The sequence below is a fragment of the Rhinolophus sinicus genome, linkage group LG13 (genome assembly GCF_036562045.2).
Source record: "Rhinolophus sinicus isolate RSC01 linkage group LG13, ASM3656204v1, whole genome shotgun sequence".
Classification (NCBI taxonomy): domain Eukaryota; kingdom Metazoa; phylum Chordata; class Mammalia; order Chiroptera; family Rhinolophidae; genus Rhinolophus; species Rhinolophus sinicus.
Window position 1 is genome coordinate 56,765,584 of NC_133762.1, and position 17,341 is coordinate 56,782,924.

Here is a 17,341-nt window from a genome sequence, read left to right on the forward strand (position 1 = left end):
CTTATTGCCTATCTTACTTCTTTGCCTTAGTATGTATTTTTCCGGTGTTTTTCTGTGCATTTAAATGGTAGATTACGCATTTCACTGACTTACAAAGATGTTTTTGGTCATCCTAGAAATGCACAGTGTGTCCTAGAAATTGATTCCAGTTTTATTGAGGAGTAGCACCTTCCAATTGAGTGGCTGGTTTCCCTAGGCACACACAATAGCATATTCTAAAGGTTTCCAGTTTTTTTCTCTTTATATACGGGGTGCCAAAATTATGTATACAAGTGGACACTTTGCTCTATGTTGCTCAAGCAGTAATCAGAAGTGTCTGGACACTGATGGTAACCACTTTGAGCACCTCTTGTAATTGCAGAAGTCAAACGTGACTTGTATTCATCTTTTGTTATCAGTATATATTGAATATACAATTTTAATACAGTTTTCCTTTCTTAAAATGTGTATACATTTTTTTCGCACCCTCTGTATTTTATGCTCTACAGACCTTGCTTCTCTGTAATGTTGGTAGTTGATTCTGCCATGAAATATCTGCTTGGTTAGAATGTAGTTGTGATTTAATCTAACTGTGAAATAACACCAGTGTAACCCAAAGCACTTAAAGATCAAGAACTGCAAATCCACGAAATGCTTGCCTTTCTGTAAAGCCTGGTGTGTGCCACTGCTCAGGCTCAAAGGTCAGCGGGCCAAGACTTAGAGCCGCCTGGCTCCTTCTCCTCCTGTTTTCAGCTCCAAGGGTACCCAGGACAACAGGTTCTTTGTTTCCATTTCTTAGTTTTACAGGAATGAATGAAGGCCCCTGCCAGCATTGGCTTGGTATCTGCCCTTTTCATCTGTAGCTGAAGAGTCCACAAGAGGAAGCAGTTCATAAGCAAAAAAAGTCACCAAATCTTTCTCCTCTTGTAAAAATGGCAGTGCTTCCTGCCCAGAGGCAGATACATATTTTTGTTCCCATTTCTGTGTTGTTCTCGCCTCCTAGTCCTCCGTAGATACAGCTGAAAAGCCACCAAAGGCCGTAAAAGTTTTCACAAAAATCCTCTTGCAACATGTTTTCAGAAATCTTTTTGAAGTCGAGGTCTCCCCCCTCAGAAGCAGCAGCCCTTCGCCACACAGAAGTGAAATACATTAGTTGTTTTCCTTTTGGAGTTGAAGGGGACAGAAAAGGCCCCAAGGAATTAAAATAACTTGTGTGTTGTAGGGAAACTGCACAAGTCAGAGAATTGGTCCCAAGTTCAGTTCTATCAATTTCTACTGTTTTAACCTCAAATAAGGAGAGAAACAGGATGACCTCTACTATCCCTCACAACTCAGGTAAATAGGCCATGAACCTTACAAGAATATCCCCTTCCCCAGGCCTCTTTCCATCACTTTTCCTATCTTGGGTGGTGGGTAAGTTTCCTCAGCTCAGTAATAAACTGAGAAATTAACCAGGGCCCCATGTGTAGCCAAAATAAATTTGGGCCCCCCTTCTCCTGACTTTAATTCGGCTTCGTAAATTTTAAAGAAGTGTTTTCATGATTAAATATGTTAAGATATCAACTACTAGGTATTTTTTAAATTGAAGGTTTTCTGGGAATTTTTTGTTTGCTGTGTGTGCACCTATTTGTTTAACAAAAAATTAGAATTGGTCCTTGTGGTAGAAGTTTTTATCAGATGGATCCTTTTGGGGTTTGCTTGGGCTGTTGCTTTCTCTGTCTTTCCATATAAAAGCCCTCTTCTAGTAACATATTTTCAGAAACCATTGATCGCAGACCTATCACTTCTCTTGCCCCAGTTCCAGGAAGCCCTTGGTTCATCTCCCACCGTGGCTGGCATGTTGGCAACTGCTTAGCATTTGGGGTATGTTTGCTTTCCTCTTGATACACAGACAAGTATCTGCTGCTCCAGGAGCAAAGCTATAGTGGACACAGGACTCCAACTTCTGTCTGATCATTAGTTCTTAAGATTACCTCTGGCACTGGCCTCTTGTAGCTGGAAGCCCTCCACAGTGCCATGTCCTGGGCTGCACCTTCTTGCCATGGCAGCTGGTTGAGACAACATTGTGTGAAAAGGCTTTGTTAGGCTGGCAAGCGCTTAATACAAGCAGATTAGGAACGGAAACCCCAGAGAGGCAGAATATGCATGGAAATTTCAGTACAAAAATATCAAGAGAAGTAGCCTTTTATCCTTTCTGTTTTTCATGTAAAAGTTGAGGATGGTAAGCACCAGAGCCCAGGGGACTAGACCCTAATGATGGATGGAGACCGGTTCAGGTACAAGGACCAGCCAGGAGCCATTCTCCAAAAGGTTCCCATTTAACTGACACACACACCAAAAAAAAAGCTCCAGAATTTTGTCTACAGAATAGTCTTTGTGTCATAGAATGGAAACACATTGCCTTGTTTTCTTTTTTTGAATTTCTGAAAATTAGGAGACAATAAAATAGACATTCTAGAAACTGCTGAACAGAATTTCTCTTTACTCATAGTTCCGAAGACATTCCAGACTCTTATAATCAATTCTTTTCAGGTTTTGTTTTAGTATCAGATTCCTTTTTTTCCATCCTTAGAGATGGGGAAACTGAGACTAAACGTAGTGGCAGGCCAAGGCCTCACAGTTAGGAAGAGTCAACTCTAGCTTTGATTCAAGTATGACTGCAAATGGTCTTTCCACCAAACCACTGAAGATTACGAGGCTGAGGGGAGACTAGAATCAAGGTTGACTAGATGGAAACCATGACATTCTTTACAAAAGTAAGCAACTTGATATTGATGCATTCAATATGATGCGCAGGAAATGGGTGGTTTTACCTCCAGGTAAATGAGAACTCGTTGATAGCTGACTGCTAATGCCCCTCTTGGTGTGGATGTGGGGTTCCCACTTTGGGTTTTTCCATACCTCACTTGGTACACCTGCCTTAACCGAAGGCAGCTTTCCTGCCAATACTGTTTACCCCTAAACTTCTCCTGTGCTCATCAAGCTGATGTACACCAAACTCTTTTGTTGGAACCTAAATCTCATCCTCAGTGTTGGAATAAGACATTCTGTATTTGGGAGCCTTGAATGGAGCACTTATCACCAATGTCCTGTGTTAGTGGGCATAGAGTTACAATTGTAGGCTAAAACTCAGTGTTGATTTTACACCCAAAGCCACCACTTACCAGCTGATGGGAGGAGGTTGGAGGGCCGTCCATAAAGGAAAGTTATAAGCAATGAGGAAGGAGCTGCTAAAGGAGTTTGAATTTATTGTTCTGGAAGAATTTAGGCTACTTGCTTTTCTAGCCCCAGGCCTTAAGATGGCCAAAAGCCAGGGGACTCTTGGTAGCTGCGGGATTTTTGCCACCCGTTTCCTGATAAACACAGAGACATGACCCCTTTGTCTCCTGAGACTGGAACTGAGCAGCCAGATTCTGTTGCAACCTGGTTGAAGAAAGGCCTGAATCTGAGGTTATGCGTGGGGGGCCCAGAAGGAAGCTAAGGGAGAGACCCAGTGTCCACCACGTTTCTCATTGCCAACTGAGCTTCTCCCCTTACTCGCTCACAAGGAATAAACCTACTGTCTGCAGATCACCTCCTACCCAGTCCTCATCGCGTCCAGAGCAGGCATTTTATCAATGCCTGCCCTGGGCTGGGCCTGAGTATGGTCTGAGGGGTGAAGCCAGGCTTGTAAGAGAGAGAAGCATAATGCAGAGTAAAATGGAGTAAGTGCCCCAAGGCATAGACACAGAGAATAAAGAAATTACCTATGCCTAAAATTACTTGTGTAGCTGTAGGAGATAGGGGAGGAGACAGAATCTGAGGCCGGTTTTGACAGGTGGATAGGAGCCTGTTATGGCATGGACGATTAAGACCAGCTTGAACACAGGCAAGGAAAGGGCTGAGCGATGGCAAATAGATGCATTTTTCAGGATGATCTTCCTCCTTGAATCAAGGAGTGAGATTTGTAAATATTAATACAGGAAAAATGTTATGTTCTAATCCAAATTATTTTATCCCAAATTTCTTCTCTTGTGCTACAATTTTTCTTTTATTCATGTACCATCTTTACTATTAATTTAGCTAATATTTTTCTTTAACTCACCTTTCACATTTATTTTAAAAAGTAAATTAGGTAAGCCAGTCATGAGACAACAAATACTGTATGATTCTACTTCTATGAGGTACTTAAGGGTAGTCAAAGTAATAGAGACAGAAAGTAGAATGGTGGTTGCCTGCAATGGAGAGATGGGGAAGAGGGGAATTATTGTTTAATAGGTATAGAGTTTCGGTTTTGCAAGAGGAAAAGAGTTCCGGAGGTGAATAGAAGTGATGGTTGTACAACAATGTGATACCTCTGAACTATAAAATGGTTAAGATGGTAAAGTTTATGTTGTGTGTATTTTACCACAATTAAAAAATTGGGGAAAAAGGTAAATTTAGTATCTCCACCATAATTGGGAACTCTACTAAATACATTTTAACTATTAAAATAAGTACTAGATGTTAAAATAAAAACGGTGCCTCCATATACTGCTTTGATATAGCCAACACTCTTTGAGAAATGTTGTCAATTTTTAATAAACCGTTGAGATGTTATAAAATATCAGAATTAATCCACACTATCCCACAAAAAAATAGAGGGTTGTTTTTCTTCTCTCACTTTGTAGCAAGACTGCAGCTCTTTGTGTTAGGGACACAGGCAATGTGGTGACTCTTAAGCCATAATTAGGTCCTAGGCAAAAGCAACTTGGAACTCTGGGCTCTGCTTTTGTTGTTTATTTTTGTTTTGTTTTGTTTTCTTGACACAGTTAGCATCCTATTGATAATAATTAGCCCCATCAATTTGTCTTGATTCACTCTATGACTGTTTATTAGGCACCTGCCATGTAAACAAGGAAAAACTATTGGTTTTCTTAAAAGTCTGGAAGGTCCACTGAGGACCTGCAGGGAACCAGCCCTCAAGGCTGAAGAGCATTGAGTCTTTCCTAAGGGTGATCAGGGAGCACATTGCTGGAAATCCAGGTAGGACCTGGGAAAGTAAGACCTGAGTGGAGCCTGCAATTCACCCCTTCAAAATTCCAAATCTAAAGCAGCCCTTGTGGATTACTCAGTCCCACATCTAACGCCAGGATTGGCCTGGAAGGAGCAGGCAAAGCAAGCAGGGATCCCCTCCCAAAAAGAGAATTCCTTTCCACACTTTTGTAAAGCCTGACATAGGAGACCATGGGTACTTGGGGCCAAGATCTAGGGAGCCAGGAAGGAGACAAAGGCCAAAAGCCAAGTATTTTTTTGGAAGTTGTGATAATCTGTCCTCCAAACAGTCCTGCTGACTGAGTCAGCCAACTGTCTCTCCAGATGACTTAGTTTACAGAGCCCATTAATTCTGTAAGTAGAATCAAAACAGAATACCTGGATAAACTGTAAGGGTGACTTTTCCTTGAAGATAGATTGCAAATGTACCACATTCCAGATGGTTCGTGTTTGTGCAAAGGCACTTGCATCACACGTGCACACACAGAAGGGAGTCCAAGAACCATGAAGTGAGGGTTAGGGGTGTATTACCTGAGCAGAGTCACCACCCACCTGATTCAATTCCACAGAGGACTTGCCATTCGTTCTGTGAGAACTTTTCAGAGTTGTTAATTGACTAAACCAAACTGTTTTCAGTTGTACTATGAGCTAACAGTCTGCTATAGAAAGGAAAATTCTTAGTATACTTTAGATACTTAATTGAAACAGATTTTGTCCTTCAAAAATAATCAGGCACATCTTATCACAGATGTTGATACATATTGTCCATTTAAAATATATAATTGTTCAGCTTAATGAAGGTGTGTCTTTAATACACATAGAGAAGATTTGGAGGACTTTTTGTTTTTTGTGTATACTTGTTTTGTCCCATGTCCTAACTGAGAACAGAGCCATACAGAGCACTGCACTAGTGTTGAGATCATTAGCCAAATGGTTGTGTACCCCCCCTTGTTGGTAGTAATAACGGCGTTTGGTCTTGTATCTAGTCCCATTAAACTTAATTTTTGCTATTCAACAAAATAGGATTCATATATATATAATATATTCATTTTTTTCTCCCCTTCTTCCGCCCCCCCTTCCCCCCAGTTCAAGCCGTTGTTTCTCAGTCTAATTGTGTAGGACACAGCTTCCTGACCCATGCTGGTATTATGAGCCTTGCGCTCCCCCCTTTCCCTCCCCTCCCCTGGCTGAGGAAGTTGGTGAAGGGTTGGCTGCTCATAGCAGCTCTCGAAGGCTGCTGCCCACTTGCCACCTGAGACAGGGCCTGGCAGCCCACCACAGCCCTCGGCAGCTCTGCTCCACGGAGAGACGTTGTTCACAATAGCTGTAGAGTGGGTCGCTTACTGTCCCATGTGGGAACTGAACCGGCGACCTCCGCATTAGGAGCACAGCGCTCCAATCACCTGAGCCACTGGGCCAGCCCATGTATTCATATATATATAAAAGGTTGGTGACTGTATTTACTTCACCAGTATTTTTTCCACAGAAACAACCTCACATCAAAGTTTTATGTATGTTACGTATAGCTTTATTAATTGTCTATGTTATATGATTTGTTTGAAAAAAGACTGGAATGTAAAGTCAAAGTGTATACCTGTGCTGTGTTGTTTGGGATGGAGCTTGGGAAGAGGGAGTGATGTACTGGGAAGCACATGGGGGCCTTTCTGAGTACACTGATCACTAGAAGCTGCACTGATAGAGTGTGCCAACCTCGGGAGTTCTGGATTAGGACAAAAAAGAGCATAATTTGGAAACTCTGCTGCAAGTTATTGGTTTCTTGGAGATGAATCTGATTCTGTGAAATGTAATAAAACTAGGCCTAGTGTCTTTCTGCTTGTGCTACATTAGAATGCACTTTCTGCAATCACTTATTCTTACACATGCCTAGGCTACTAACGCCTGGCCCTGGGAATGAAGGGAATACAGGCAAGTGGAAAAGCCACTCTCATCCCACACTCTGAAGGGCCTTAAATTGGGTGTGACAAGAATGTAACTGGTACTGGGAGCCCTGCCCCACAAGTGGGTGTAATATGCTTCAGAGCCATGAGGCCCAGGTTGGTTGGAATGGGGACAGATGAAGTATACGAGTTTTCTAGTGTTTGTTGCTCTCTGCCCCCAGAGGCACCTTACATTTGTGGGGCAGTCAATAGCTGGCCCAGTATTTTCACATGTGGGTGTGGGTCTCACTGAATCCATACTTGAGCTTCATCTCCCCATGAAAGCAGGCCTGGCCATTTGGAAATAGTAATAATAGTTGAAAAAAATAAATGAATTTTATATACATAAAAGCCCAGTGAGATGGTAGATATTTTCCCCAACCTATTATTTTGAGAAATTCCAAACATTACAGAAAAGTTGCAAGAATAACACTGTTCACTTAAATTCACCAACTGTTGAAATTCTGTCATGTTGTCTTCACCTCTATACTTTTTCCTTCTGGGAGGCGGGGTGGGAAGGTCTGAGCATTTGACATTTACTTTTCAACATTTCCACACTTTGCACCCAAAGTCTTCAGTATGCATTTCTTAAGAACAAGAATATTTTCCTACATGATCACAGTAAAATTATCACACTCAGGAGATTAAACATAAAATATTATCTAATATACACCCTTATTCAAATATCCCTAATTATCCTTTATGGCTGTTAGTTATTCTGATACCATATGTAATCAATTCCATGCACTTAATATAGTAATTGTGTCTTTTTATTCTCCTTTTAGCTATAATAATCCCACAGCCTTTTTTTTTAATTGAATAATATTGTCATTTTGAAGATTTAAGGCCAGTAGTTTTGCAGTGAAGAAAGTCCCTGAATTTGGATTTGTCTGGTTGTTTCCTCTCGTGTAGATTCAGGTTAAACACATTTGGGGGCAGGAAGACTACCCAGGTGATAACATTTGGTACTGGACCAAACCAGCTCCAAATGCTCAGTAGTTGCCAGCCAAAAGACAACTCTGAGACGATTTTACGAGAAGGAACTTTATTGCCAGCCAGCAAGCAAGAGCATACCGGGAATTGTTCCCAGAGCAGTGTGTCCCCAAACAAAGTACCGAATCCATCTTTACAAGGGGAAATCATGCATAAATATGGAGGTAGACTTTGTCATTGCATGTGTAGGTGGGGACGTTCCAGCTCACGTGCAGTCAGTAAACATGGCATGTTCAAAAATGGTGGAAAGTCTCCGCCGTTGGGTGGAAATTTTTGTGTTATAATGAGAGTATAATGAGGAAGGTTCATGAGGAGGTCAGTGGTGGGCCCTTCAGCCTGTCTCAGGATGCTCCATCTGGTACAGACAGTCTCAGCCAGTTTACCCCCCGATCCTGCAAAACATCCTGGGCTTAGTCCTGGAAAACAGTTCTAGCAATCACTGTCAGAGATTGCGTAGGCTTGGATAAAATCGGACTAAGTTTTGGTCTTTCTGTGACACTTTCAGCAAATTACCAGATAGCATTACACTTATACATTTTAGCATGATCTAAGTGAGCTTATATGTTAATTCAGGCAAAGTCATAAACTTTAAACAAAGCTAATCTGTGCCAGGCTACCTGCCAGGCTGCATGTGGAGGTTAGGTCTCACCTCCACAGAGCGTCACAGTAGATGAATTCTTGCTTGCATCAGTCTGCATGATGATGAAGATGCCACTTTCAGGTTAGAAAGATGAAGCTCAAGGAAGGAGGGCGTCTCTCGTGCCTACAGTCCCACTGTGACCATGTCTTCATACAGTCTCCTGGATTATATCACAGTGGTTTATCTTTTATAAACCACTCATTTTCTGTCCTCCCTAATATTTGCAGGGAGATATCTGTCTTAGGAATCACCGGTTTCTGTTAATCACATCAGCTTCTGTTTTAGGTGGTACTCCCTAAAAGCAGAGCCTGACAGGGATTCTTTCTTTTTAAGATTTTATTGGGGAAGGGGAACAGGACTTTATTGGGGAACAGTGTGTACTTTACAGGATTTTTCCAAGTCAAGTTGTCCTTTCAGTCTTAGTTGTGGATGGCGCAGCCCAGCTCCAGGTCCAGGTCCAGTTGCCGTTGTTAGTTGCAGGGGGTACAGCCCACCATCCTTTACGGGAGTTGAACCGGCAACCTTGTGGTTGAGAGGATGCGCTCCAACCAACTCTGAGCCATCTGGCCACCCGGGAGCTGAGCGGCAGCTCTTTGACTTCATTCTACTTGCGGAGGGCCCAGCTCGCTGGCCCATGTGGGAATCCAATTGGTAGCCCCATTGCCCAGAGCTCGCACTCTAACCAACTAAGCCACCCATCCGCCCCTGACAGGGATTCTTGTGCCGTGATTTATTGAGAGATGCTCTCAGGAGGAACCTGTGAAGCACTGAGGGATACAGGATGGGATGGGGAGGAAACCAGGCAAAGGTATGGGGCCAGCTGAAGTCTAGCCTCAGCCTGATCCCACAGGGAGCTCTGAAGCACCAATAGCACCCCAGAGTTGTCGCACCTTCAGGCAAGACGACTCCCATACATGTGGTGTCAGTATGTCATTAGCAGTGCATCTGGTCCCAGGGGAAGGCATAATTTCCCAGGTATGTTCAGGAAAAGGGGTAATAGGGGCATGGGTGCCCAATCTGATAAAGGGGGACTGGGCAGGGCACCAAGAGCATTCACCACCGGTTCAACATTTTCTTCATTAGTTCTTTCCTGAAGGTTGTCCTTCAGGTTGGTTGATAAAAGCCAATTTGTTTCGTAATAATAGGCTATAAACCTCAAATGGCTGGCTGAGTAAAGGCATGGGCTTAGTCATTTGCAAAGACAAGGTCTAATTTATGGTTGTTCCTTTATGAGGCCCCATAGATCTTATTCACCATCTCCCTGTTGAGACACCTAGGCTGAAGTCAGTTGTTAGAACAAAGGCATTTTAGCTTCTGAAAACAACTGAGCTGTCACAGGATGTACCCTTCTAAGGAAGGAAGATGTGTCAACATATTTACTCTCAGCACACATGAGTGTCAGGATTGTTGTTTTAGAGATTGTAGAATTTGGTCTTGATAAAATATCGCCAGGAATGAAACGCTTATTTGGGTTCTGAGTTCTTTCAATGGCACATTACCCTCCCCCCAAAAAAAATCCTCCTAATTGGATCTGAGCTCAAGTGTACATTTCGCTCTTAGATCTCAAGCAAATTCTCCTCAAAGCGCTCCTCAGACTGGTAACATTACTCAGGGCTTGCTAGAAATGCAGAGTCAGGCCTACCCCAGACCTGCAGGATCAGAATATGTGGGGCTGAAACTAGGATTCTGTGGGCTAACAAACCCCAGGTGATTCTCATGTAGTGTCCAGGGCTGATCTACAGCAGTGGTTGTAAACTCGGCTGCATGTCAGGATTGCCTGGGGAAATTTAAAAAATTCTGATGCCTGCATCCTACACCATGTGTCTGATTTATTTGATCTGGGTATAGTCTGGTCATCAAAACATTTTTAATCTCCCGAGGCAATTTGACTAGGCAGCCATGGTTGCGAATCACTGGTCTAAAGTTGCCTCTTTTACCTTATGTGAAAGGAATTTTATCGCCAGATTCATTTTGAAGAGTTTGTTCTTATAGCTGCAAAGATTCACTTCAAAATACCCAGAGTCCCTGGAATGGCATTTGCAGAATGAGAAACTGCCGCTTTTTTGGCACAGATTCTCCCATCTGAAAACTTGTAGCAGAGGTAAAGGAAAACATTCACATGTTTGAGAGGAAACCAAGTGTAAATCTTGAATGGAAGCATGAGATTCTTTAAGTATGTAGAATGTCAAGAATGTGTGGGGGAGAAGTTAGGATGGGGCCGCTGGCCAGCCCACAGGCTATCATTGCGGGTATTGGGTCTGCATCCCCAAAAATGATCACCTTAGATTGGCTTCTCCTATATTCAATCCAACTTCCTAGGCGTGGAGGGGTCCACATGGAAATTAGTCATCTTCTTCCCTGATTTTCACCTTACATTTGGAACCATCACCCATTTTTCTAAATGTTGAAAACTATCCAAGCCACGCATTTGGGTTTGGGGGTTTAGACATTTGAAGACCGTGTGTACCCCAACCTGAACTTGGCCCTTCGGACATGAATGATCAGGTCTGATGGTCCCGTTGGCTGCTCCAGGACCAGTGTTGATGACCAGCTCATGGAGAGCCAGGGAAAGTGAGAGTTCTGATTGTGGTAGAGGGAAAGAGACCCCAGAGCTGAAGCAGCCTTGAATTGGAATTTCTACCTTCTCTCTCTTAACAGAGGCATGTCCTTGAGCGAGACTATTTAATAAGTCTGAGTCTTCCAGTCCTCTGTTTTTTAAACTGGGATCTTAGTAGCTTCTTTCAGGACTGTTGAGAGGAGTAAATGAGAAAATGTTTGCAAAGGGCCTGGCCGACTGTAGACACCACATAGATACAAGCAACGGAGTCTATATTCATGATCTTACCCAATACCTGCAGAGTGGGTGAATATCAGGCCACTTTAATTTCTAGTTCTGCCATCTCGTGGCTATTTATAACTCTGGATGCCTTGATAACTTCTTGGGCCACAGTTTCCTCTTTCATAAAATGATGGTTAAATACTCAATAACAGGATTAGTGTAGACAAAGGTGACAATGGAAGTCAATGTGATATATTTTTTTGAGATTTCATTCACATAACATACTACAATTCAAAATTTAATGTGTGCAATTCAGTGGTTTTCAGTATATTCAAAAAGTTGTACAACCATCAGCGCATCTCATTCCAGAACATTTTCATTACTTCAAACAGAAATTCCACATTCATTTGCAATCACTACCCATCCTACATCCCTCCCCAGTCCCAGGCAACCCCTAATCTTTCTGTCTGTCTGTATTTGTCTATCTAGGTATTTCATATACGTGGAATCATAGACTGTTTGTCCGTTAGTGTCTCGGGTTTTTTACTTAGCATGATGTCTTCAAGGTGCACCCACATCGTAGCGTGGATCAGTACTTCTTTCATAAAAAGGATGAATGACTACTATGACTGAATAAAATTCCATTGTAGGGATATACCACATCTTATTTATCTATTCATTAGTTGATAGAAATTTGGGCTATTTGCATTTTATGGTGATTATGAATAATATGAATATGTTATGAATAGCATAGCACCGTACTACTGTAAGGTTTCATTATAAATAACATTAGTAATAAAAATGCCTACATGTACAAAAAGAAATGAAATCCAACTCATTTGGGCACAAAAATAAGTGTGTGTGTGTGTGTGTGTGTGTGTGTGTGTGTGTGTGAATGTTTTGTCTTTGCTTTTAGAGCATGCCATGGTCATGCTTATGATATAATCTGTAGGACCTCATGTTTCCAGTATGGAATTTAGCACTTAGGGGTCTGTGCTCAAAGGAAGAAATGCTTTATGCCAGTAGACAGACTAAACAGGATTTAGGATGTTTAGAACCTTTTCAAAACCAGGTTGGAAGTAGAAAGTTGGGTCTGTGGAGTGATTTTGAGTACTCTGTTTAATATTAGAGATACAGAGTGAAATATAACATAGTGTCTACCCTTAAAACTTTCAGTCTGAAGGGGAGGACAAATGAGGTGGTGATGACAAGATGGCGTATATGCTTTGCCAGGCGAGTCTGTGATATTGTAGGACAGCTCTATGTTAGGAAAATTGTGCTGCAGCCATTTGACCCCTGCCAATTCTCTTTCTCCTAGCATGGTAAGACACAAGGACGATGGCTATTCTGAAGAAAAGGATGTGAAAACCTGTCCCCGGGACTCTGGCTATGACAGCCTCTCCAACAGGCTCAGCATTTTGGACCGGCTTCTTCACACCCACCCCATATGGTTGCAGCTGACTCTGAGTGAGGAGGAGGCGGCAGAAGTCCTACAGTCCCAGCCTCCAGGGGTAAGACTCAGAATCACAGGGAAACAGGTTGAGGCAAGCAGGGCTGCTGTGTCCTTAAGGAGAAAAACTTGGAGTTCTAGAAAGTTCTTTCCAGCCAACAGGGAACAGGGTTCCCAGTGTGTTCCTGGGTTGCAATGCAGGGAAATTCTGGAAACTATAGCGGTAGCTCCCAGGACCAGAGCCCTTCATGATTTGTCTTTCTGTCTTCATCTGCTCAGTTAATATGGGAAGTGCAGGACTCAGCAGGAAAACGGGGAATCTCGGTAATGAGGGACACTGGCCAGAGACCCTGGGCCTAACTTTTTGAGATGCAGCACTGAGGATGAGCCTGGCTGTGCGGTTTCAGTTGCCCCTGCTGTTTTACTTTCATTCTGAGCCTGGGAATCCTGCCAGGACCCAGCCATCCAACTTGAGACCCAACCTTCAGAAGTTCTGTAGTCATAGACTTGTCTGCCCTGGTTGCTGCTGCTGATTTTTCCTGGACATTCTCAGTGGCTGTCCACATGGATCAAAGTCCAATTCAGTTTCTTCAGCTACTACCTGCCCAAGTCCAGTCTCTTCTTAATCAAGACCATGCTATAACTCTATAGAAATTCCTCAAAAAATGTTATTCAATGATTGGTATATTCTTTGCTGTCCAATATGGTAGCCACTTGTCCCATGTGGCTATTTAAATTTACATTAATTAAATAAAATAAAATTAAAAATTTGGTTCTTCAGTTGCACTGGCCACATTTTAAGTACTCACTAGCCACAGATGGCTGGAGGCTACCATACAGGATAATGCAGAATATAGAACATTTCTATCATCACAGAGAGTTTTATTGGACAGCCCTTGTATACAATGTCTACTTCCAAAAAAAAAAAAGATAGCTATAATAAATCCCAGATAAAATAAGATTTGAAACAATACATGGCAAGAGATAGAAATTAAGAAGTGGATGGAAAGGGAAGAAGAAAATTCCATCGGTAACTCGCTGAGGAATGTTGTGACAATTGGGCACGAAAATAAGCTATTGAGTTTCCTATCAGCCAGAGCCTGTCTGTTACTACTTTTTGATTTATAAGTGAGTCTTTGTTTCTCATCTGACAGAAACAGACAGGTCTAAGAACTCTGTTGGAACATGCTCAGGGTGACTGGTGCAGTATTTAATCATCTTTGCAGAGAATTCCTTGGCCAACGCGCTATGTTGTTGCCTCTGGTTTTGGTCTATAGGATCAAGACCTCCTCCTGTGAGACCCCCACTTTTTGGAGGTTGAGTTGTCTGCTCTTGCATGTCTGCCAAAAATGCTGAAGAGAGAGGTGGCCCTGTTGCTAGGCAGCAATTCCCCTCTGGGTATCAGGCACATCCATTCCTGCTGAGACCTTGTGGGGAACAAGTCAGGCAGGATGTTCTCTCCTGTCACCTACTTGATCCCTGGATAGGACCTGCCTGACAAGATGGGGCAGGCCGAGGGCAGGGCAAGATCAGGATAGGCCAAATGCACCAGCAGAAGTGAGAATGCTGAAGAGAAGGAAAAGCAGGTATGAGAGGAAAGGAGATTTGAAAGACCAGCCATGGTGGAATGGGTACTTGGTGTGCCAACATCCTTGATTAATTTATAACCTAAGATGGGGGACAGAAAACTGTCTGTACAGGGCCAGAGTATAATGGGCTTTGTGTGTCTCTATCACAACTACTCAACTTCGCCTTATAGTGCAGTTGCAGCTATACACAACGTGTACATGAATGAGCGTGGCTGTGTTTCAGTAAAACTTCATTTACAAAACCAGGTGGCAGGATGGATTTGGTTTGCAGGCCATACTTCATTGACCCCTGATCTAAGGCTGTAGACATTCAGGAAATAAGATCTAGAGGTTGTACTCTCCTCGATCTCCAAGGCTCAAAGAGTTCACTACCAGCTTCTTTTCCACCACCCCATAGCTGCCTCCAGCAGTGCTTTGGGTTTTTACCTACCAGGATAGTATTTAGGAAATATCTGCTTCCATTTTACAGTGTCCCAAAGACATTGACTCCTAAAACTGGCTGCTAGATGAATTCCATGCCTGCCTTCCCATGGGTACTACGAAAAAAGAGAGAACTCACTCTTTACCAGACAGCAAATTCCCATAATCTCCACTTCCCTCCCAAAAAGAAACATTTCTTAAGAGCTATTGACTGGACACATGGACTGAAGTGAAGATTAGGTGGAAAAAATAAAGAATGATAGGGGAGCGGAGAGCAGTGTCCAAATGCAGAGGAAAGAGAAGTAATTAAAGAAAGAGGACAGGATAGGATCCTTGGAAAAGGGTTATGTACTACAGAAGAGAACCAGGACTCAGCCATCCGGCCACACTGCACACTCCAGGGAGCACCATTTTATTTGTAGTCTAGGTAAGTGCTGCTGCCTGGAATTGTGCAGTGCACAGCCTGCATAGCAGTATTTGTGCATGGCATACTTGCCTCTGCAGTGACTGAGGCCAGAAAGGTGTCCTGAGACATCAGTATTGGGAATTGGGTTGGTGTAATTGTGTGTCTGAAGGAAATATTAGGACCTGGAGGGAGTTGTCAAAAAGTGAAGTGAATCAGGAATAAATGGACCGCCAGCTTTCATGTTGGCTGTAATGACTTTCAGAACATCTCTCAAATGTAACAGTTATTTTTTGGCTCCAGTGGATTGTTGTCATGCCTGGTCTTGCCATATCATCCCACTTTCCAAGAGAAGCGAGAAATTCATATTTTAATGTGAAAAACAAAACACTCCTGCCTTTTCACTGTTAACAACAAATTCAAATTTCTGTTGTAAATACACCCATGAGCCAAATTTTAGCCAGTGAGCTCCTAATTCACCACCCATGGTTTTGGCACGTTGCCTGTGTTTAAAATCTAGATTTCATCAACCAAGATAACTATATAAGAGAGGCTGGAGAATGTGTAACATAAAAACAATTCACCAAACTGAAAATGCTTCTGCAGACTAAGGGAGCTCTTACCTCATGGAAAAGCTTGTGTCGAAGGGAAAATAGGATTGTATGGAAGCCATTTCTCAAGGATAGGAATCTGTGGCATCACTGCTGGTCACTGCTGGTCGCCCCTTTCTCTGGGAGTAGACGGTCCTGCTTTGAGCCTTGCACTTCAACTACGAAGAGGGTTCTATCCATGGATGTTGAGTGTGCAGGAAATTATATGCCCAGGTTCTAACCTTCTAGATGTTTCTTAAGCTTGAATTTCTTTTCCCTCCTAGATCTTCCTGGTTCGTAAATCCACCAAAATGCAGAAGAAAGTAATTTCACTTCGCTTGCCCTGTGAATTTGGAGCCCCACTCAGGGAATTTGCCATAAAGGAAAGCACATACAGTAAGTGATTGGTTAGGTCCTGAATGATGTGAGGACCTCAGGTCTCTTGAGCAAGTGGAAAGAACCTGCACTTTGAGTCAGACAGATGTGGGTCTGAGTCCTGTCCTTGTTGCTTGTTTACTGAATGACTGGGCAGGCAACCTACCCTAGGAACCTCAGTTTTCTTATCTGTATAATAGGGTGATAGTAACCTCAGAGAGTTAACAATTCAGTTAAACAACCTATGTGCAAAGTATGCAGCCTACTGTTTGGCGTATGACAGAAGCCTAATAGAAGTTGGTTGGCTTCCTCAGCCCCTTCCCAGTTAAGCAGAGCATGGATTTGGTGCCCAGATTTGCTGATGACTGAGCTGCGGGGCAGGCTGCCTTTTTATGGGATCTAATACTGAAACATGTATCTGCACATCTTCATGAGTAGTCCTTGAGCAGATGTGTTCCCTGCAGGCAATCACTGTTCAGTTTTCTGTGATACAGCTAATCAGAGGCAGGATCCAGCCCTTTGGAAAAATTAACTGAAGTTTTGAGGGGACAGTGGTGTTCAATAGCACTGGTTTTCTTTACTGTTATTCCATGGCCATTGGAAATGTGAAGTCTCAAGGCCAAGGTTTAAATAAAAAAGGGAGCACAGTTCTGAGGTACTGCCAGCCTCCAAGAGGCATCAGAAGACGGATCTGCCACCCAAAGGGGAGGCTTCCTTGAAATCACAGGGTAGCAAGCTGGGGTGTGAAGGCCAGGAGAGGTGAGTTTGGAAGCCCGCTGACTGTTTCAATAGCAATACTGAGACCAGGAGGATCACTCTTTTTCAACCTAAGCAAGCCTCAGTCCCTGCATTTGAAGAACCCGAAGGTACTGAGGTCAATTTAAGGGCAGATTTGGGATTATACTCAGCCCGGAGTCCATAGTCTCACTTAGCCAAGTGGCCCTTAACTGAGTCTGGAGGAGACATATCCAGCTGTAAGGAAACCTGCCAGCCTCTATGTGATCAGCCTGTGTCCTGCAAAGATTTTCCTCCAGGTTTCCAGGTCTCACAAGCAGACACACAATCAGACACACAATCTCTGAACCTGGTGAATGATTCATACCGTTTATTTACATTAGGAGGTAATCAGAACATAGATTTCAAACCATTTTAAAGACAATGGGTTAAATATAA

The 17,341-nt window shown here is 42.9% G+C and overlaps 2 protein-coding genes across 12 annotated transcripts in view; both read left to right on the plus strand.

The window, feature by feature from the left end:
• NAA20 (N-alpha-acetyltransferase 20, NatB catalytic subunit) overlaps positions 1-17,341 on the plus strand; it is a 343,857-nt gene that overhangs the window by 251,973 nt on the left and 74,543 nt on the right. The gene's annotated exons all lie outside the window — the stretch shown is intronic.
• RIN2 (Ras and Rab interactor 2) overlaps positions 1-17,341 on the plus strand; it is a 244,717-nt gene that overhangs the window by 190,757 nt on the left and 36,619 nt on the right. For all 11 annotated transcript variants that reach the window (XM_074318234.1, XM_074318240.1, XM_074318239.1 and 8 more), the window contains 2 exons: positions 12,660-12,852; positions 16,078-16,189. In XM_074318234.1, coding sequence (XP_074174335.1) covers positions 12,660-12,852; positions 16,078-16,189 — 305 coding nt within the window. The remainder of the gene's footprint in view (positions 1-12,659; positions 12,853-16,077; positions 16,190-17,341) is intronic.